This window comes from Coturnix japonica, chromosome 2, assembly GCF_001577835.2.
Source record: "Coturnix japonica isolate 7356 chromosome 2, Coturnix japonica 2.1, whole genome shotgun sequence".
Taxonomy (NCBI): domain Eukaryota; kingdom Metazoa; phylum Chordata; class Aves; order Galliformes; family Phasianidae; genus Coturnix; species Coturnix japonica.
In genome coordinates this window covers 40071660-40095015 of record NC_029517.1, presented here as the reverse complement: position 1 = coordinate 40095015, position 23356 = coordinate 40071660, and the positions used below count along the sequence as shown (strand labels likewise).

The 23356-nt window shown below is 35.0% G+C and overlaps 1 protein-coding gene across 3 annotated transcripts in view; it reads left to right on the top strand.

The window, feature by feature from the left end:
• Positions 1 to 23356, top strand: part of ULK4 (unc-51 like kinase 4) — a 191263-nt gene that overhangs the window by 27139 nt on the left and 140768 nt on the right. For all 3 annotated transcript variants that reach the window (XR_001553160.2, XM_015854094.2, XM_015854095.2), the window contains 5 exons: positions 4679 to 4786; positions 8268 to 8351; positions 13080 to 13241; positions 17652 to 17834; positions 21956 to 22083. Coding sequence is in view for 2 of the 3 variants with exons in the window: in XM_015854094.2 (XP_015709580.1) it covers positions 4679 to 4786; positions 8268 to 8351; positions 13080 to 13241; positions 17652 to 17834; positions 21956 to 22083 (665 nt within the window). In the remaining variant the exon portion in view is untranslated. The remainder of the gene's footprint in view (positions 1 to 4678; positions 4787 to 8267; positions 8352 to 13079; positions 13242 to 17651; positions 17835 to 21955; positions 22084 to 23356) is intronic.

Genomic DNA, 23356 nt, shown 5'->3' with positions numbered 1-23356 from the left:
TAGCTGTGGATTATTTATTTATTTATTTATTTGATACTTTTCTTTTTGAGTTAGCTAACTCAGTTTGGTTATTGAAATGTCTATCTCTTTCAACTAAGTATATGTAGCTTGAAGAATGAACGTAGTCTTTTTTCCCATCTTTTTTTGTCTTTTATTTGCAAATATATCAAACAGTAGATATCAGTAAGAGAAGAACATCCTGCTTCTCCCTCTAAAGCACGTGCTTGCTTGATTGGCACAACTGGGCTACCACAAATTTCTGTGATAGGCTTTTCAGCTACTACCAGTCTGCAGTTACTATTTCTTTTCAGTTTCCTATTGTCTCCTGAGTACAGCACTAAAAGATGTTCAAAGCAGCCTCAGCGTTAAACAACATCAATTGTATATTTGTTGTACCACCAGCTTTTCCTCTGAATAGCTGAACATTAGCCTGAAGCACAGTTGTTTTTTAAGAAATTTCAACCAGCTGTTTTTGGGGTCTGGTTGTCTCCTTCACTGAGTAGAATGAAGGAACTTGTTATTATCACAGTATGCTTTGGGTTCTGAGGGACCTTAAAGATCATTTGTTCCAACCTCCCTCAAGGTACTAATTTCAAAGAAAAATCATAGAAAATACTCAGTGCCTATATATATATATATATATTTTTTTTAAATATGAGATATTCTACATAGATCAAATAAATAAATGTAAGCATCTCTACATGAGTGCTTTATTGATGAATTTCAGTGGTGTCCTCACCATGCTCACCATGGTTTCTAATTCAAGTTGATGACAAACACATTGCCCAGAAGCAAAAGATGATCCGAAGTATATCACATACAGTGGATAAGTTATGGGCTAACATAATAAAGTGGAAGGAGTTACTTTCAGGACATCCTTGCTAGTTTCTAATGCTTGTGTCTCGTTGTTTTCATTTGGGATCTTGAGCTGATTACAGAGTGCATTAGTGGAACCTCCATTTAGGTTAGTTGCTCCATGTGAAGGCCTTTTCTTATAATTGTTACATAAAATGCACAAAAGTAGGATTTCTCACATTCAGTCAACTTATGCATAATATTCTACCTGAAGAAACATTTTACATACTGCACCTTAGATGTGTTATACTCCTGCATAAATTGTGCAGTATGTTGTACATTTCTTTGTGGTTTTTTTTTTTGTTTTTTTTTTGTGTGTGTGTGTGTTCTGAAAATATTTATACTGTGTTCGTAGTCTTGAGTCAGATTTCCCTTTGATTATCCATATTTCTGGTCCAGAATTAGATATTGAGGTTGGCAGCCCTGCTTGCGGAAGGTCGGTTGAAGCTTGATGATCCTTGAGGCCCCTTCCAACCCAAGTCATTCTGTGATTCTATGTTCTGTGACCCAGTTTATTGTACTGAATGCAAAAATTGTAAAACTAGACTACCTTGCTTCTTCAGGCTCTTTCTTCTTCTCTCTGTGCCTCAAAGTAGAGTTTGACAGAACTATCTGTTTTAGTCCCGTCACTGCTCTCTTCAGTCAACCCACCCATTCACTGGATACTTAATTAGATTTCACTGAAATGTAAAGAATCAAAGGAATAGTTAGATCCTACACCTGCTTAAGTTATCCCTTATAATGTTTTACCTACGCATCTTGGTGAGAAGAAGGTAGGCAATGTGTTTGAGATCTACATGCTGGTCATTTCTTGGTTTTTCATATCCTATTCTAGAAATAAGTACTTAGAGTAAATGTAACTGTAGTTTCTTTCCTGGGTAATGGTAATGCAGTTATTGTGTACAGTGTACTTTCTTGGCCTGCTGAGACTTATTTTCTCCAAGGAAATTGAGGTTTCCATGGCATTACTTGCATATGTTTCACTATGTTTGTCTATTTGCAAGAAAAAATAAAAGCTGAGGAGTAATTTCCTTTATGCTTGAGGCATAGACAGTTTTAAATCTCTGTAAGGGATTGCAGAATTACAGAAGTAACCTTTTACTTTCTGCTAATGCTTGCCAACATTCATTACATGTTGAATATACAATACAACAGATTAAAGATGTAGTAATATTGTAAATCTGAATGTTGCCACTTAAATTGTAATGTATAAAATATCACCTCTTTTTGAATACGCTGTAATTTTCACTTCTGGACTGATAAGACTGCAGGGAAACTTCTAGATGTAACTTGAAATGGGCTGAGAATCTGCTACAGATAATATACCAACCTCACACACTATGGCTGTAAATGAAGGTAATGACTGTCTATCCAGATATGAACCAAGCATCTTTTTTCTCTTATGAAAGCTATGCTACATCCATCTAGCTTGACAGCTAGTGTAAGAGATCTAAGTACTATACTAAATTTACGATGCTTTTAGCAGATGTAAGACTTGAAGATCATTATTACTTACATCATTGAAATGGAAAATGTAGAGAGGTTGAAAGGAAAGGATGTGTTACAGCTGAGAAAAGAATCTTATTGGTCTGACTGTGCAATTAACAGAAATTTGCTTTTCTGTACATATGTATATATATATATTTTTCCAGCTAATAAACTTCACTTGCCTAAAATTCATACTATCACAGTCTCATAGTCTCGTGTGGGTTGGAAGGGACCTTAGAGATCATCGAGTCCAACCCCCGGGATTCGAGCCTCCTGTGTAGCAGAGCGGCACTTCTACCACTTGCGCCACTGGGGGGATTCGAACCCGGGCCTCCAGTGTTGCAAAGTGGCATTCTTAACCACTGCGCCACTGGAGGCACACAGTGCTTAAACCTGGTATCAAAATCTATGGACAGATTTATTTTTAATGTAGTTATTTACACTTGCAGCAATTGGACAGATCAGTATGATGAAAAAAGGTGTTTCACTAGATGTGTAATGATAGAAAGTGCTATAAAAAAAGGGTAGAAGATTGCTTACCCAAATCAGAAGATTCCAGGTTTGCAGGGGAAAGCTCCACAGTTCCCATACAATACTATATTCATTTCCTCGTAGAAGAATGAGTAAGTAATTTAAATCTGTTAAAAATCACTGTTATCAGGAACAGAAATAATTAGCGTGTACGACATAGCAGAAAATAGCTTTCTGTCCTCCTTTTAGGACATTTAATATGCATCGTCAAAATACATATTCATGAATTCTCTATGTAGTAGTATATAGATCTAAATTTATGTGTTTCTATCGTGAGTGTAGTATAGATGTTGCAACGTGACTTCCCATTGCATAGCTTCTGTTGTAGAGGGCATATGAAGACCTGCTGCTTAAGCAGAGTTAAAAGCACAAACTTTCTGATTAGGATGTGACATGCTCTGTGAGATCCTGCTCTTGGGTAATGTTTGATTAATCAGTTTATTTCAGTGAACAGAAAATAGTCACATTCTCAAGAATTAGGCTGTATGTGATTTAAAGAGGTGGTATTATGTGTCTATAGTAAATATAGATTTGTATTTAAAATACCAAAAACATCTTTCAGAATAGCAAGTATTCTCTGTAATGTGGTAATTATTTGTTCATTGCCTTCTACATTAGCTCTCCCAAGCAATTCTGTAGATCTTTGGGTTCTGGTAACTGTGTGTTTCTTGTTATGTATGCTTGCACTTACTTAAATTACCTGCAGTGAATAAACTTATGAAAAATGAATGGAGGCAATCAGTATAAAAATATCGTGCAGTACATTTATTAGTTTGTTGGTTTTTTTTTAAACAAAGATTCAACAGTTTTATCAGAAGTCAGTCAGTGACTTTATTCAGATCTTCTCCTGTTCAACAAACCATTTCTTTTATTCAAATGGAAGCTTCATTTTATTGTACAGCTGACTGCTTTTGCGGGTGTTTTTTTATTTCCCTAACGCACAGGGAAGAAAATAGCTTAGTTTAAACTTTAAATCATCAACTTGTTTAAGTATGAAGTGACAAAAACAGTAGCAGAGGATGAGCTTATTGAAACACATTGTTGTTTGTGGTGTGATAGCTGTGCTTGGCTGTCAAGATAATGGTTTGTCTTTCAGGTTTCTGTCATCCCTGATGAAACACACCACCCTCTGCCTGTGCTCAGACCCATGGTTTGGTCTCCGTAAATGTTCAGCAGGTGTCAATGAATATCAATGGGAACAATTGTTTCTGCATGGAGGAATTCAGTTCCACACCTTTGCTTCATACACGCTTCTGTGTTGGACGCCAGTCTATTGGACTGCCCCTTCTGCTGCCTTATGTAGCAATATGCTCACTACATAAGGGAGCATGTTTGGATGCTTGACTGTATCCCAGCCAGAAGATTACACACTTTTCAGTTTAACTTGTGGTAGCTAAATGGTCTCTTGCTTTGGAGACTGAGCCTGGCATTAATAAGTAGGCCAGATTTTAACCTAATGTCTGTGGAAAAGTGTTTTCCGGGAGGAAAAATTATAAAGGTTTGTATATTCTGATTTAATATCTAAACAAAATACAACATTTTGTGAATACAGCTTTTATAAACTGATGGTGTCAGTTTCTCACCTAGGCTATTTACGTATTGTACTTCTGTCCATATTGAATACATGTGTTGTAATTATAGTTTTCCTTCTGTTCTTACTACATCCTTTGCAAATGGCTGTTTAGCAGAATTGAAGAGTATATCATTAAGGTGTCGTTTCAGATAAGGCTGCTGTAACTTCTAGTGATACATTTTACTTGAGAAAGAATTATACATGTTTTTGTATTGTTTCTTGATATTTTAGGCTTTTATACTTCTAACTGAACTCATCAGAGAGAACTTCAGAAATAGCAAATTGAAACAATGCCTTTTACCAGCTCTTGGGGAGCTTCTTTATCTAATAGCCAGCAAGGTAAGACTGTCAAATGATATTTACAAATTTCTTTAATTTCTCATAAAGAAAAAATTACTATGGGAAGTAGGTAAAAAATGAAGAGAATTTGTCATCTCTGTTCTCAAGAGTTTCTTGTCCTTGTATGTTCTGTAATGTAATACTTTTTCTACTTTTTAAGGAACACGATAAGCCAGTCTTGTACTTCATCTGATGTAAATTTAATCTCATTCTTCAAATATAGAATTTTAACTTCGTGAAACAATTCTATTAGTCACTATAATGACAGCTGGCCTACAGTTTGCAGATCTAAGACTTAGCCTATCTTAGCTAGAGGTTCTGATTAAACAGGGTGTGTAAAGACAAACTATGATACCTGTAAATTAATGTATCTAGTTCAGTTTAGATCTTATCCCAGCAAGTTTGCATTCACCATGCTGTGGAAAAGAGACTGGGACTGATCTGGCTAATGTCAGATGGAATAATGGGCATACCTGACTAGAACTTGTTTAAACCTTCAGTCTAAAAATACTCATGTGCTTTAAAAATTAGTTACTTCTAAACAGGAAGTGCTACTAATAGTAGAATTGAAGATGACAGTTCTTGAAAACCCTGATCTTTCTTTTCTCTTACTAAAAGCTAAGGAAGGTATTGTGTATTGGCTATACTAGTGTGAGGGTAATAGACACCAGCATGAAGAGCTGAAAAGGAGATTCAAGACAGAATCAACTTCACTGTAAGCATTCATAAAGAAGTCTTGTTGAAAGACTGAAAGCACCAAGTGGATTTGTATGTGGGCTTCCTGATATTCTGTCTCCTTTGCATGTCCCACAGAATGAAGCGGTTGCTTTGCTTTGCTTTTTGTAGGATAGCAAGTATTGTTTGCTGGTTAGATGATTGCTACAATCTCTGTCAAACATGTGACGTCACAGAACATGTTCTCATACTGACAAATTGTTATGAAGGTACTTCTACAGTGGCAATTTATTTTAGATGTTTTCAGTTTTTTCCTCTGTTTTCCTTGGGGGGAAAGCATCATACTTATCAGACAGATTGCAAACTATTTCATTTTTAGCCACTAATAAAACTTAAACTTGAAGACTATATATGGCAAGAGTATTTTGCATTGCTTAGTTTTATTTTGAAATTAATCCTTAGTGATTAAAACAAGTCTATCTATGTTGACTCTGTAACTGAAAAGATTAGTGTGTGCTAACCCTAACACATTCTTTTCTTATGAAAACATGAGCTGAGAAAATGTTAAGTCTGTGTGTATTTATAAGCTTCACAATGTTTGAAGCATATTAACTTGTTTTTAAATGAAAGTTCTCTGTCGTGTTTCAGGAAGAACTGTAGCAATATGTTGAAATGCTCTGAGTTGTAAGAAAGAAGTTATTGGAGAATAGAAAGATTTCTGTACACTTACAGTCCTAAGGCATTGCTTCTTCTTAAAGCTTCAGATATATCAGTGTGATTTCTATGCTTGGAGAAATGAACACTTCAGTCATATGATTATTTTTCTTTTTTTAAAAACAGGGTTCTTTATTCTGAAATGTTTTGCTCTTTGTTTTTTTTTTTTACACTGTACATATGCAACCTCAGAATACTATAGTCTGGTAGACATTTAATTGCTGCTAACTGCAGAACAAGGTATGAAGTGACCTTGTCAAGATCATATACCAAGTCACTAGTAGTGTAATAAGAGCTAACAGAAATGTTTGTTCCCAATTTCTATCTTCAAACAGCAAAGCTTTATGCCTTAACTAATTTAAGAGACTAGAACTGTCTGATTCATTAAGAATTGAGCCATAAATGTGTGGGGATGTGCCTCACTTCTATTTGTTTTTTTTCTCTTGAGATTTCCTAAGTGCTTTTACCTACCTCAATATTAGCTATCGATAATTTACTTTTCATTTAGTGTGAGCATTTAGTAAATTACAGATTATCAGATGCTTAATCTGTCGACTATCTAGATGCAGCAAGATTCCTTAAGTTATATTGCTGGGTCCCTGGTTGCAGTTCTGCACGTTAGAAAATACCGTAAAAAGTCTAAATAATCACAGTGCTCCTTTGCAATCCTTAATGCTGATATTGGGCATACACTTGCATATGAGATCTCATTCATGTCATCTTGCACTCTGTATCTGAATTTCTCTACCAAAAGGAAGCCAAGAGCAAATTGTAAGTAGCATGAGCTGACTACAGAGAAGATGTTCTGTTCCTCTTAAGTAAATTGCATTTAGGAAAAACTTTCAAATTCTATGTAGTATTTCTCTTCCTTTCATACTGTTTGTTTAATTTGGGTGCAGAACCTGAAGTTTAATCAAATCAACTGGAGCTTTGAACAACAAGTAGGAAGCTCTTCAAAAGTTTGGTGATGTGTGTAAACTTATTAGATGTAAAAAGTGGTAGGTATGTTTAGATTATTGAGAGCAGTTCTAAATTTCATTATTTTTTTTATTTCTGGCTTGAGACTAAACCTTGTAGAAAGTCATTCATCAGTTTGAAAAATGGAGGAACTATTGATATTTCAAGACTGTCATTTCTTAATGCTTTTATTTTTTTTAGCACGTTTAATGCATGTATTGGGAGAAAACTGGACAAAGCTTCTTATTTAATTAGGTGACTGAAATGAGAAACAGGTTCATGCTGGTTCAAGAGTAGGCTGTTGTTTTAACTGTCTTAACTCCTAGTCTTGTCCTTCCCTTTCCAGACAGACACTGTTTTTTCACAGCTGTTAATATCTCTCTGCTGTTAGCCTAGATATGGAGCTTGCTTTGCTCAAATCTTAATGATATCCAAATGTCCACTTTTAAATTTGAAAATTTACTGTAGATTTCTTGAGGGAGGGGGAAAAAATAAAAAAAATTAAAAAAGGAAGTTAATTAATCAGAATGCTGATTGAACTAGTAGTGAATCAGTGTCTCTAACTATGATTTCAAGGAGGTATACGTAAGGATCTTCGAACACTATTGATTTGTAATGAGGGATATTCCATGCAATAAGTTTAGTTAAGTACTTTATGTCTCTCTGAATGGCTTTGAATATCTTTTTCCAAAGCAAATTTACTTTACTTTAGTTGACAAACAAAATTATTTTGTTTGGTATAATTAAATCGTATTTAAATAGAAGCATTATTGCATTTCATAATCAGTTGTCCCTTTCTGAATTAATCAAAATGATTGAGAGAAGCCCAGGATCACTCTTTGCGTATGAATTGGAAGGAAATAATGAAACTAAGAAATATTAGGACAAATTTTATTATGGATTTTGGAGACCACTTAAGTAAATTAATAAAATGTCAATTTCTTTGCACATGAAATAACAAAAATGTTAATACTGTCTTGATATTTAACGTATTTTCTAGCATATGATAATTTGAAGTGTGTATAATATGAACATTATTAAGAATATCTTACCCATTTATGTAGCTGAGATTATTGTGATTTTTTAATTTATTTTTTTAATAATTTAATCATTTCTGCTGCTGGCTTCATTTCAGGAGGTAAAAAAAGAGCACCCCAGAGAATGCTTGGTTGTTCCCTCGGCGGCTTACACTGTGCTAATGAGGTGTCTTTGGGAAGGGGTAAGGCACTTTCATTGTCCTCAATAGAATTTCTCCATTGTAATAACCCTTTAGGCATTGTGTGAGGATTGTAGCCTGCAGCACTGCAGTACCTTGTCAACCAAGGTACTCTTGAATTTAAATAATCATGATAAGACCATGACCTAAGCAGAGATGAATGCAAAAATTCAGCGTTCTTCTCTGTACATCCAACATTTATGTACTGTTGCTTGGTTTTGGGAAATGGTAAATAAAAATTACCGGTTGTCAATTTAGTGAGGCTGTGACTTTCTTATGAGATGTTCTGACAGTTTATAGTATTTTCTTGCAATTTACTTTCTGTGTGGTGCGTTTTTTGAATGAGATTTACTTTTGATTTTAAAGTGTATGACACAGTTTTCCAAATCTGCATTGTTATCCTACTGGGTTATTAGTTTTCGAAGCCCCAAAGCAGTAATTAGTTATATAGTACTGCATACACTATACTATTATCTTAATTTTTCTTGGTGCTGACTTAGTTGTGTTACAGAAAGGAAATAAAAAACGTGCTTATAATTCCATTTTGTAAAGTGAAAAAGAATGGAGTAGGGGATTGGCATTTTCTGTTTACATGAGACCATTTGACTTTATTTTTGCCCAAGGCAAAGCTCAAGGCAGAAAACATGACGGAGGTTGCTGGAGGGTGGAAAGCAACAGAAGTACCTTTTTTTCCCTCTTTTCCTTTTTGAGATCTTTATTGCCTACAGATTGTGATTAATGGAGAAAAGGTCTAGATGCATTTTTAACATCTTCAAATCTTCAGATGATCAAGAATACACACAACAGAGTATTTGGAGTTCATAACTAAAAGTAAAATGTTATCCTAAGGTGCATTAGTCCGAAGCTATTTAATGATATATTTATTTGTGAAAGACTGTCTATTTATGAATTTTCAATGCTTACCCCTTAAGATGCGCTTAAACCTTGTTTTTTGTTTTTTGGTGGTTTTTTTTTTTGGATAGTGTTCGTAGTTCTCATCCATATTGCTTTTTGATGTTTGTATTTTTCACTTTCATTGTTTCATGTTGGCTTGGACTATGTTGCTTTGACCTAATCCCTCACTGAAGCTATCAAACTAGATGATGAAGCCAGGAGCTGCATGTTGGCCTCCTTTTAAGCTTGTGTGAAGGCAGGAAGGAGCTGCTGAAACAGGAGCTTGGTATCTGTCAATTTCTGCTTAAATAGGAGGGTTTGCAAATATAAGCCAACATTAGCAACAGTTTTAGTAATTGCTTCATAGAACCTAGGAAAAAGATACAGGCAATATAGTTGCATGGACAAGTTAGTATAGATAGCTCTAGCTAATTGTCTTGCTTGCTCACAGTAGTGTGACTCATTTTAAGCAAGGCACCAGGAGAAAGGATTTGAATCAGGAATAGTGAATACGTTTTAAAAGGTTACTTTCGTCTTATGTGTTTTCCTAGGTGCCACTGAAACAGGATAATTAGATTTTAAATTAGATTTTCTCATCATGTAATTTAACAGACATTTTTATCTTCCTTTATGAGGGACTAAGATGTGAATCAAAGGTTTTTGGTTCTGATCTGATGAGAAATTTTATTAAAGCTAAGTTTTAAATATGACTGCCAATATCTAACATAGGGCAATAATACATGCAAAGTGATCAGAGAAATGATTCCTAATGTATATTCTTAGCCAGTGCTATTCCCTTATAGTGAATTTGGAGTAGGCAGAATTTGGACTGGAGAGTAACCTTGTGTATTTTCTCAGACAGTATGGGATAAACTATAGTTCAGAAGTCATAGTCTGAATAATATACTCTTCATCACTCTAACTCCTTTAGATATCAGATCTGTAGCTTACTTGTGGATTTACCTATAATAAAAAAGTGATAGCGTGAGTGTGGTTTGTGTGCTTCTTCTTTAGCTCAATGTCAGAATGCTTTTTTATGTTTTATTTTTTCCATGAAAAAATGTTTTAATGTTCTTATTTCTACATGTTCCTCCTTTGGCATTAGATAAATTTTTATCAAACATTTAATTCCTGCTATAATGAATGCTTAGCATGATACAAATTTACTTCCTTAAATTATATTCATAGTTCTTTTATTCTATCTGTCTTCTTAGAATAAAGGAAGAACTATATGGAAATTTATTTAGGAAAATGATGGGATTTTCAGCCAGTTTTTCCAATTTTTTTAATCAGTAGTACAGTTCTACTAAATATATTTTTCTGCACACCATCTAATATGAAAAAATAAAAACATTTTAATATTTATTTACCACTCTTATGTTTGATTTCTTACTCAGGGCTCCTTTTTGCTAAACATCCATGACTGACTGAAACACTTCTGCAACTGTTTGACATGACTTAAATTTAGAAGCTCTGTCTTCCAGTGCAGCTTGTGAAACTATATCTAAATCTAAAACAGTGAAAGTAGATAATGTGCTTCTTTTTGATACAGTTCTATTCATATATTTTTATTAGGTGCAGTTACACAGAATCTCTATATTTTGAAGATTTTTGTTTTTTAAATTCACTAACATAACTTATATCTTGATAACTTGTCAGGATGAGTCCTTTAGTTTAGGGGTCAAATATTAGTTTAGGTCAGATGTCTATTCTGGGGAGCTAATTAAGCAGAAAATGGTGCAAGTTGTAGTTGCTTAGGCAGTGCTCAGAAACAGATCTCAGGGGAGTGAAGACGGACAATCTCAGATGGCAGTAAAGGAAATTATTATGAAAGCCTCATTGAGTTTTTAGTGCATTGACCATGCCTGACCTTCTTCTAGCCAACAGAGCAGGACTATATACAGAGTATATTAATTGTTGCTACTTGTTTGAAGTAGCAATGGGAACTCAATTAGTATTCTTAGTAATCACTTAGTATGTAAGAGACATTTAACTTGACTATTAAGATTCAAAGTATGGATTTGATTTTTAAATTCAGATAACTAATCTGATAAATCTATGTATTTTTACCTTAACTGTAGGAAAAAAAAAATATCAGAAGTTTCATGCAAAAATAGATTTCAAATGCTTGTTATTTACATTAAAAAGACGTTTTGAGAAGCTGAATGTTAGTAAACACGTGTATGTATCTAGATTGTTAATAGGCAGAGTTGATGCAGTGTATTGCAGTAATGAAAACTGTAAAAACAGAAACCTAAACCTCCTTTGCTTTCATGGCTGTAAATCAGAAGGTGGAGCAAAGAAGTTAGTAGAGTTTTACAGCAGAACACAATTGGTTTAAGTGAGAATTGGCTTTGGTAATTCTTCTACATGTTTTGAGTAGAGCAGTAGTTCTTTGGGAGAGCATGAAGGACTAAAACAAAAATGATGGATAAGAACCTTTTTAACATTATACTGGACTTCTGAAATACTTGTGCATCAGTGTCTGTGTTTTAGAATGTATATCTGTCGGAGGAGGAATGAGTATTGAATGTATTTTTAATGAAGTATATTGGATTGTTGGATGGCTTTTGTACCACTTTCTGAGAGGTTTCGTTGTCATTGCTCACAGTCATTGGTGAGTCTGTTTGTGAAGATAAATATCAGAAATCCAAAGGGTAGTAGGATAATGTGGAGATTAGTATAAGAAGGAAATCCGTTAGATATTATGATGAATTATTTGTGAAGCCAGACTGAGGTAGACTTGACAAATTAAATTGCTTGTCTTTCTTTTATCAAAATTAACTCCTGATAAACTCAAGAGTGCAATTTACGACATTGCTGAAAGGCTTCACTTATTCATAGTTAAAGATGGAAGTAAAGTGGAAAAAAATAATTAAAAAAAAATAACAAAAGAAAAAAACCAAAAAAGACAAGAGGGAGAGAAATAAAGACTGCCTTTAAGTGATCTAAATTAAGTTAATTTGTGACATTTGTGCTATGCTGATGTCTTGTCATAACTCTGACCTGGTTTTTATTCTGTGTAGAACTGAACTCTGAATAGTATGACATGGGTACTACAGCTATGCTTGCAGACTACTTGAGATATGCATACATACTTTTATTTATTTATTTATTTATTTATTAAAGAAACAGTGGTTTTGCATAGAAGATTTTGCAGATGAATGACATGATTATAACTAAAAATAGATTTCAGGACTGAGAATCCCTTAGGGAAATATAGAAACTGCTGTAGCAAAAGGGACCCAGTGGTTTATCATAGACATTGGTCAGGATTATCTGCTTCACAGTGTGAAGAAAAGAGTATTTTGGAATAAGTGGCCTTATAAGAAGGCCTTTTTCTTTATCCCAGGAAACTGTTAGTTGTTTTTAATAAGGAGAGTTGAAATTATTTAATTTTATTTCTACCAATGTAAATTTACATCTCATAATCATGCCGTTCAGACACTATTTCAGTGGTGTATTTTCGCACACATGTGTTCAAGAAACACTGATCATGGAACATCTTTTATGTAACAAGGCCTTTTCATTTTTATTTTTTTTTTCAGTGGCAACATTTAATTTTATGATCATTTGGAGCAAAAATATCTTGTATTACATTATACTTGTATTAACTGTTTTATTTGTAGTGAGGCGGAAAGCAGGGGGGTGTAGAATTTGTAAACACATTCTCACAAGTTAAGATTTCCTATGAAAAACTTTGCCAAGTATCAAACAAAAGTGAGAAACCATACTAATGGAATGCACATTGAATGAAACATGGACATGGTAACTAGCCTAAATACATGCCAGAAACATTACAAATATTTGCATTCTCCTTTTCCATTGTTTCTGTAGGAAGACCGGATAGTGAACCATTTGGCAGCAAAGATCATTGAAAATGTTTGCACTACTCTCTCCTGCTATGCACAAGGATTTATTACAGGAGAAACTGGACTTGTCTTATGGTACCTTTTCACACATTCTACTGTAGATTCTTTGAAAATAACTGCTGTTTCGGTAAGAAATGTTGTTTCATGATATATAAGTCTTTATCTTGAAATAGAAATGAAATGAAAATGCTTTTGAGCCTGCTTTTTTTGTTTATTTGTGTTTTCTGTTATACTGAAGTCTACTGCAAATACCTGCTAAGAGCACGTTTGTATACAGTTTGTTGTTACCTAGTGTAAGAAGAGACCAATATAGCCTGCCTTAAAGGGCTGAAAGATGGATCAGAGAGATGTGTTAGTTAGCTGGCCTACAGCAATTTTATTCATATTTTTATTCATCTTTGTGGCATTATCTTATAAAGAGAGAACTGCCCTTGTTCATGTTGATCTACATTCATTGACATTACCTGTAATTGAAACCCAGTATAGCTACCTGTGTTGGAAACAAGTGTATGGAAAGTCCTGGCAATTAATCATTTTCTTGAACATGTTTCCTATGCTAGAGGTCATGACTCTTATTTGGAAATTTTCATTTTTTCAAGGAATCAAGACATTCTTTTGAATTATTTTTTAATGTATTTTACTTCAGAAGTATTTATTTGGTTTATAACATACTTGCTTAGAAGATGTTTTTGAAATCATTGTGTTACTTTCTGTACAATTGTTGAGGCTAGACTTTGCCTGAAGAATTTAAAAGTTAGCATAAAGTTGGTAGTATGACAAGCAAAGAGCTATGATGTGCAAATAAAAGGTTTGGAACAAAAAGATTTGTGAGATAGACAATTTTTACCAGAGCTGTGAGTTTAACCATATCTCCTGTTTACAAAACAAAAGCTCTAGCAACCAATAGAGGTAACATTTCAGGACTCAACAGTAATTTGACTCAGTTTAAATGAGATGTGATAACTGGCTGCTGATTGCCTGAATAGTGTTCAGGCTCACTGAGTTTCTTGTGGCTTCGCAGACAGAAAATGGTAAGGTTGCTGCTGTGGTAGTGTGCACATAGATGCATCTAGCAGTGAGGCAGTGAATGAAAGAAGACGTAAAAACATCTAAGCGTGGCTGAAGAAATAAAACAGTAGAAAAGAATACTGTTAGAAAATTTATTTATTAAAAAGGTGTGTAGAGGTCAATATTTGGCAAACAATTGCATGGGAAATAAACTGCTCAAACACAGGCAGAGTGTGTTGAATTTTAAGTACATTTTATTTGACAAAATATACATTATAGAAGCCTGTAAGTTACCATATTCTTATAATACTTCAAAACTGAATCAACTGACAGTCTTGGGTTGGCACTCATTAGTGTTACAGTCATATTGTCGTTTTTGCCAAGTGCTCGCCCCTTGATTTTTATTATTTTTTAAAATTTCTTTTTCACTTTTCATGTGAAATGAAAAAAAAAAAAAAACAATGTTGCTGTAAAAGCCTATTTGTTCTCAGGCATATGTTAGCACCAAGGCATGTTTTTACAGTTATGACAGTAGTGATTACTAGGATTCCCTAAATAAAAAGATTTGTTGAATGCTCTTTCTATTAGATTTATCAGGGAAGACCAGGTTCCTTAGAGGTCCGTGCTTCAGTGTCAAGTCATCCATTTAAAGAGATGACCAAGTTGTGTGTGCCCAAAGTTCTGCTGGGGCAAAATTCTCCCTAGTATCTTATGCTTGAATAAGTGTAAATGTGCAAAAAAGCACATAAGGAGCATATAAGAAAAGAAAACACTCAGATTACCAACTGATATTGAAATCTAATACAGGCTAGATCTTTTCCCAGTTGAAGTTTATAGAGATTTAAGTAACATGCAATCTTTTTGAAGTAGCATACAAATGTATTCTCATGTTGTATCATGCTACTTATTTTCTACGTTCATAAAATATCATTGTAGCATATCGTTGCCACAGATATGCAGGTATTATTTATTCTGCATATGATTATGTGTCCTATTATGTTTTACTGTGCTGTCATTCCTGCCTTGTTTAAATCTATCCTGAAGAATGTATTCTTGATTGACATGTATATTCACTATAAAATGCATTTATGTTAAGAAACGTGCACTGTATCTTTAGCTGCAGGTAGCACGTTGTCTGCGACGTATATCAGCAGCAAGGCACTATGGGATTTTACTTGTAATTATTTCAATCAGTAACAAAAATATATCAGGAGGACTTTCAGTCCTCAGCCACTGGCGTCAAGAAATGACACTTTGCGTTGTCCTACCTGTCAGAGGTGGCAAATGAGGATTGTGTTTCAGTATTTTTGCTCACTTTGGGGTAGTCCAGCCTGCCTTAGGTAAACATAATAGGAAAACTGTATCTTTTGTTGTTTTGCTAGACTCAGAATAGAAATTATTCAGTAAGATCCCAAAATGACATTCTGACAAGCTCAGCAGCAAGATTTTTTTTTCTAGTATATTGAAAGCTATATCCTTATTTTTTTTATAAAATAATTATTAATCTTAGGAAATAGATTCTGCTGGAGAAGTGACTACTTGAAACATAAGCTGCTTACTTAGGGGAAAAAGTGGGAGAAATCAACAAAAATGTTTTCTTTCTTAAATAATTGATGCTGAATAGTTTCCTTCTGAGACTTGGTTACCACCAGATGCATTTAAAGCATTCATTCTCAAATTTGAGACTCAGTGCATTCTGAAAGGATGAATGTTACCCAGTTTCTATGTAGTATGATAAGACTGGGAAGCAATGGTTAAGGCAGAAATAGGGTTGGGGCTGCTGGGAGAAAAAATGCACTAAGACTGGATGGAGACCAAAGATGGAAAAGTTCATTCTAGGAGAGGCTCTACCAATGCCTTTCTCTGACTCCAATCATTTCTTGTTTAAAGGCTGCTTCTGAAAGAGGATGATGTAAGGTCTACTTTACTCCTACCTGTTCCATCATTTCCAGATCCTTGCACAACTACATTCCACCCCCAACTCCCTCCCCTCCCCCCGCCACTTACCTCGTCTGTTTTCTCAAAATGCAGATCTACTTAAGTGGTTTATGAGAATTCGTCTTCTATCTCATATAAATCTCAATCTGCTTTTCTGCAGTGTTCATTTCAGTCATTCAACAGAGCGCACGATGACTACAGCAGTGTAAAGTTTCTACCCTTTGCTGTTAGTGGAATGGAGCTTTCCTGCTGTCTTTGAAGCTGCAATACAGTCTTACGAGACAGCCATGTCTCTGCAGGATCTGCCTGGCGGTGTTTGCCCAATGGTGTTTTGGATGTAGTTACCCCTTTTTTGACTAAGTCTGTAGCAGGGAACTAAGGCACTGGTAACTCTGTGCACCATGTTAGTGTCACAGTTTGCTCCTTTTGCTTTGACACAGTTTGTCTCTGGGCATCAACAATTTATGGCAATATGAGCCTCAAGGATACATTTAGTGAATGCCTTGGACCTGCGTATATTGAAAACTCAGATTAGAGATGAATGGTTGAATTGCATCCTTGGGGAAACAGACATTGCTGTACTTAAACTGAGACTGAATGCCTGTGTTTTAAGAAAAGTCCTTTTTTATTTTTCCTCCTCTTAAATGAGAACTTGCTACTGGATGGGCACTGAGTAAGCAGCAGTTTCTAAATATAGCTGGTTAGGAGAGAGCAAAGAAATGATATTGACTACTGGTCACAGAAGAAAGTTGTCTAAAACCAATTCAGATTTTCACATCAAATAATTAATCTGTTTTCTGTCCTTGCACTCGAGCCAAAGAAAACAAAGTGTGTGAGGAGTCATATTTTCCTCATCTGGGTATGGCAAAAACAGTCACAGTATCATGTAAGTTGCACTTCCTGAAACATTGAAAGCTAGTGATAGCTTGAATTGAAGGCTAATACACCCTTAAGGTCATTTGATAATTTTTATTAAGAATTAGCTAAGTTATTGTACACTGAACACTCCCAAATCTACCATTTGATAAAAGAGTTTGTATGCTTGCTGTACTAATAGTGTTATGTAACAAATATTTATATCTAAAGTAGATAAGCTGAGGCAAAGTGCAACCTGCTTTTGGATAACATTCAGCTAGTATACTCTGTATCAGATTATAGAGAGCATCCGGAAGTAGAAAGGTAGAATAAAGGTCTCATGGGTGACCAGAATTTCTGTGGTGTGTGATATCTCTTTATTTATTTATTTTTGTTACCCGTGCTCCTTTCTAGTGCATTATTATCTATTATTGCCTACATTCTGTATTGATAGAAGTTCCAAGCATGGACTATGCTATTGCATTATTATCATCCTCTGGAGAGAGCGAGAGAGTAATGTGACTCTACTTGATATTGATGTTGTTGTACCAAAGATTTCAGTTTCAGCTGTATGGGATATGGAGGCTTAGAAGAGTTCCAGGTTTCTTAAACAAGCAAATGAAGAACAGGAGTCCTTTCCCCTCGTGTTTACCTTATGACTGAAATGGTGTGAATTCTTAATTAAAAACTCTATTAAATTCTATTAAATAATAATGTTTCTATTTTGCTTTTGTAGGCTTTATGCAGAATTACTCGTTATTCACCCAGTGCTTTCCAGATTGTTATTGAGAAGGTGGGATTAACAGCTGTACTAAATTCCTTGCTCACTGGAATATGCAAAATACAGCAGTACATGCTCACCATGTTTTCTGCAATGTTGTCATGTGGAATTCATCTCCAGAGGCTGATGCAAGAAAAGGTTTGATTTCAGTTTAATAGTATTTAGTGGCATGGAAATTCACTAGGGGGAAGTTAAAAGTTCCTACGAGTAGTGCTTTTGTGTTTTCAAAATGTTCAGCTCAGTAACAACTAATTACCTGAATAGCAGAAAATTAGGAATAGATCTCTCGATTTTCTCAAAACTAAGAACTCTGAAGTTAATATTTTTTAGAAAGAAAAAAGGGCCTCAGTAATGTCCTCCAAAAAATTACTACTTATAGAAAATTACTACTTGTTCATATAATAGGTTATAGGTGTTATTTTTATATTTTTGTTTGTTGAAAATATGAAGAATATAATGTTTCTTATTCTCAGATTCTCAAGAGCATGTGTAATCCTAATGCAGCTAGAAAACTCTACCATGACCATAACATAAGGGATTTTTATGATTCTAAAGAAAAATATGTCCTGAGTGAATCTAAAGCTCTACTTTGTTCTCTCTTTGAAGGACTTGGACCAATGTATAAGCAAAATGTGTTGTAGAGATCAGTGTTCTAATAACTTAGTTTTCCTCTTAGTGTTGCTGAATAAAGCTACTAGTTCTAATGCATTTTCTAATATAATGTAGTTTCTAACATATTTTTTGGAAGAGATCACATAGTTATAGAATGCTTTGGGTTTGAAGGGACCTTATAGATCTGTGCAGATGATGTGAGCAGGGGCAGCTCCCACCAGATCAGGCTGGCCTTGAACACCTCCAGGGATGAGGCATCCACAGCTTCTCTGGGCAGCTGTGCCAGGGTCTCACCACCCTTCTCAATTAAAGAATAATTTCTTCTTTATATCCAATACAAACCTGTCCTGTTCAGTTTAAAGCCACTCTCCCTTGTCCTGTCACTACACCCCATGACAAAGTCTGTCTTCAGCTTTACTGGAGACACCTTTAGGTACTGAAGGGCTGCTATCAGGTCTCCCTGGAGCCTTCTCCAGGCTCTGTAAGCACAGCTCTCTCAGCTTGTCTCCATCGGAGAGGTGCTCTAGCCATCTGAGGATCCTTGTAGCCTTCTCTGGACATGCTCCAACAGCTCCACGTACTGCTGAGAGCCCAGAGCTGAATGTAGGGCTGCAGATGGGACTTTACAGGAGCAGAATGGGTGGGACAATCCCCTCCCTCACCCTGCTGTGCATGCAGCTTTTAAAGCAGCCCAGGATACTTTTGGCTTTGTGGACTGTAGGCACAAATAGCTAGTTCATGTGAAGTGTTTCATCTACCAGCAAATCTGACTCCATCTCTGCAGAGTTGCTTTTACTGTGTTCTTTTCCCAAGATGATCAAAAGCTTTCTAATTTGATCACCAAAATATTCCATGTTTATTTTACATGAGTACATCTGTGCAATTCAAAAAAAAAAAAAAATAAAATAAAAAAAAATCAATCCACCTCTACTTGAAGGAAAATTAAAGAGAAGTGCTCATGTTTTCATGAGTAGTGATGTGTTCTGTAACCTGACACTCATCTTGCATTAGGCTTTACTTGAAACACATTCATTTAGTTTCTCTTTTAACAACATTTAAACGAAAAAAATGATGTACTGTCTTCCACTCATCTCTCCTTGCAGCCTTAAATTACTCATTCTCTTCATAAAAGTCATTTAGTTTCATGTCAGAGTTGTCATTGTGCTCTGTGTAAATGCCTGTCAGCTGGCCTTAAGCTTTCCACAGATTCCACTTACAAGAGCATTAACAGGTGGCAAATTGTGGTATTACAGGGCAGTTTCAAACATCTTACTGCATGTTGGTGTGCTATTGAGAGAAGTTTGTTCAAAGAGCATTCACTTACACATTGAGTTCTTTCACTGAATGTTCATCAAGCATATTGCTACACCATGATGACACTTTTCAATATTCTTTGTGCATGACACACAAATCCATCCTAATGGAAAAAGAGAAAAAGCAAATGGCCAGTGTCAGTCTCCCAGATACTTTATCTGTTGTAGAATTCTTGTGTCCTGTACCTTAAGAAGTAGAAAGACCTCTGTTTACAGAAGGCAGTTTTTAGTAGAACTTCAAACCAACACATTAAGTGATGCTTAAATATACAAATTCAAGATGGAAGTCATTTAACTTTGTATATTTTATTTGGAAACCACCTTAGCTTGCAAGCTTTAAGCCTGACTTTGTTTTTAACTCCCTTTAACAGGAATGAAATCATTTACAAAATGAAAACTAGAAGAATAGAAAGGCAAAATGCTGTTTTATAGTCATCTGTGCCAATGTAAATCTTAGGAGAACTACAGTGGTGTAAAGGGTTTTTTTAATTCCTCATTGATACAGAGATCTTCTAGTATAGCTTCATGTTTTGAAGACAAAACAACAACAACAAAACAATGTGGAGAAAGTACTTGACTCAAACATCTTTGAAAACTATAGCAGTAGATAAAAAGGAAATTTACTTTAATCTAGCTTTGAATGAATGAAAAACAATTGACATTTTGGTAAGTCTGCACAAACTTGACTGACCTGCTCCTGCTAGAAAGTCACTAGACTGCATGTTGGATTCACTTATGTGACCAGCATGTTTTGGTGGCTATTTGGACCAAAAAACAAATCAACTACCATCTCTGTTTTTGTGGCTATATTTGAGTGTGCATGCTAGTGGTAACAGTCACCTCATGTGTAAATCATAGCTTCATAATTCAGCAATGCGAGTCCTTAAGATCAAAGTGTCTCTTCTTCCTGATTCTTTTGTATAGCACTTCAGGACATGAAATAGCGAAAGCTAACAGACACAGGCCTTGCAAAAGGATTTGTAACATTGAATTATTTTTTTATTGCTATACTTTTTTTTCCCCATCTAACTCTTAACTTATAGTGTTATGGAGATATTTGCAATTCATAAGAAGCAAATTAGAAAATAGTCGAGTAAACAACAAATACTTATAGCATCTTCACAGTTTCTTTAGATAACAGTTTTCCCCTTGTGTAACCAGTTTAGAAGCTTAATTGCTTTTCATGATTTATTTTAAATTTGTTTTGCAGTATCACTAAGAATATCCTATATGAAATCATGATTTTATTGTGGTAGGTTGGCTGGTAATGAAAGCACTGTCCTTACCCTGTGGAGTCTCCATGGATACATCAAACAGTTGTGAGCAAGGGAGGAACAACGTAGCAGTGCAACAATTAATAATTAATATATAAGTATTTCAGCAATTTTTGCCTCTTCTGATTTATTGAATTCTGCAGTTCAGCAAAGTTGTGCTGCAGATTTTCTTCAGATAAGCTGTTGGTGTTTGGCAGTCCTCAGACCAGATGAAAAAGCAAACTACAAAACATCACCAGCTTGTTCTTCTGGGACATCTTTACTATTATCTGTGCTGATGACAATCTGTGTTTTGAAGACAGAGTTTAAATAGTATCACAGTAAAATCTGCTGGCTTGTTGGCTGGGTTTTACACTTATGTTCTTTCTTCCAGCTAAGCATTGCATGACTTTAATGAATTATGCTTGGTCTTGATTTTTAGTTTTATGAAATTGCCTTTCAGTTATTCTGTCAGCAAAAGAGGGAGTTTGATTAACACCTAGCACGCCGTGTGTTGTAGCAGAATTTAAAACTTTATATACTACATGCAGTCATATACTGGGTGTCTGCTTTATTCAATGGTATCATTTATGATCTGATGTAGCCATAGTTGTATCCAACAAAGGTGGTATTTTATCTTCTTACATGTATGGGAATTGTTAGTTAAACAATTTTGTCTTATTGGTGCTGAGGCATATCTCTGTTCTGAAAATCCATTGGTCTTAGAGATAAGTATGTTAAAGTAACTTGTATCCATCCTTAAGACAAGATATTTTGTAATGTCTTCTAGTCCATTCTGGACACAGTAGAACAGATAGTGTTTTCTTGCTATGGCTTGTGAGAATTTAAAACAGAGCAGCTTTTTACTTGACCTATTTTGGACAAAGTTTATTTAGTTGTGTTTTATGGATTTTTTTTATTTGCTATGGGAATGGAGTGAAAAGGGCCATATTAATACAGAATGCAAAGGAAAACTTGGGATTTTAAATGTATACAGTGTTAAAGTATAACACAAGTAACTTTTATATAAGATAATATTAATATTAATGAGTTTGTTTTTTGTTTGTTTGTTTCCACCAAGGAATTTGTGACTACAATTATTCGTTTACTTGAAAGTCCTTCAACTTTCATACGAGCAAAAGTATTTCTGGTCCTGTTGCAAGTTCTAATAAACAGCAGGGAAATGTTGCTACTCAGTTGTCAAGCAAGGTAAGGTGACAATGGAATTTATGATTAGTGATGCAATACTTACTTTCAAAGTTGTGTGTAAGACACTTTCAGTACGTTGTATTTTGTAGTCAGTGTTTTAGGAATGAACTTTCTTCTGTGCAATGCAGATCTTTTTGTTTCTGAGAATATGAAGAAAAGAGTTTTCTGTTTTGTCTTTTGTTGTCAGGTGATGATTACTCCCAAGGGGAAGCCACTCTGGCTTACAAGGAGAGTCTTTAAAAGTGACTGATGGTCCCTGCTAGGATAAACAAGGAGCAGATTTTGTTTTGGTTGGGGCAAATAAGTGCTGCACTAGTGAGTTGTTGGTGTAATGGGAGTGCAAAATAAAAAGGTCTGTCATGTACCTTCCTCATCTTAGGATGTGATATGACCTAGTCTCTTCAGTATAGGTACATTAAAAGCAGAATGATGTTTTGTGAGTGTCTGTGTTGTTGAAGTCATTTGTAGAACAATCACTGAATTCCTGTGACTTTTGCATGAAATATTTTATTTGTTCCTATGTATTAAAATACTTTGCAAGAAATGAAAGCACTTCAGTTAAATTTGATTCACAGTGGAATAGTTATTGGAACTTTTTTGCACAACAGTGGTCTCATAAGATGAGAGGAAATGAGACTGCTAGAATATGAATAGCCGCCATGTGTTGAGATGATTGGAGAATTACTGTGGAAGAAATTTTCTTGAGTATTTGTAACAGCAAAATACGGTCTAGACTCAGAGTCTGTGGGATTGGAATAAAGTGAATTTGAAACTGGAAGTGAAAAGGATGTGACTTGTGGGTAGCTATAAACTGTTTACACTACATATGATTTTCCTATATCTTGTATTGCTTTTTGAGAAGAATTAAAATGTGTATTTGGAGTCAGTGGGCTGGATTTATAAGGGCAGATTTATAAGGAGTTATACCATCAAACCATTGTGAGGAGACAGCTTGTGGAGTGCTGTCATTTTATACTCCTCCACTCACAAATGAATCTGTAGATATGTCAATTTTTGTGGACTGTGGAGAGTAAGTGTTGGTTGCAAGATTTGCTGTTGTGCATCTTCTTGTATTTCTAAAAATGCTTTATCAAGTGATGTGTTCTGAACAGTGGAGAATGCATGATAATTTTGAAACAACTTTTTGAACATTACATATTTTTTGTGCTTCTTCTAGCACATACATCTAAGCTATGTGTTGGGAGGAACATCTGACCATTGTCCCATACTGATGGTTAATATTTGTTTATCTATACCTAAGGTATTATGTGAA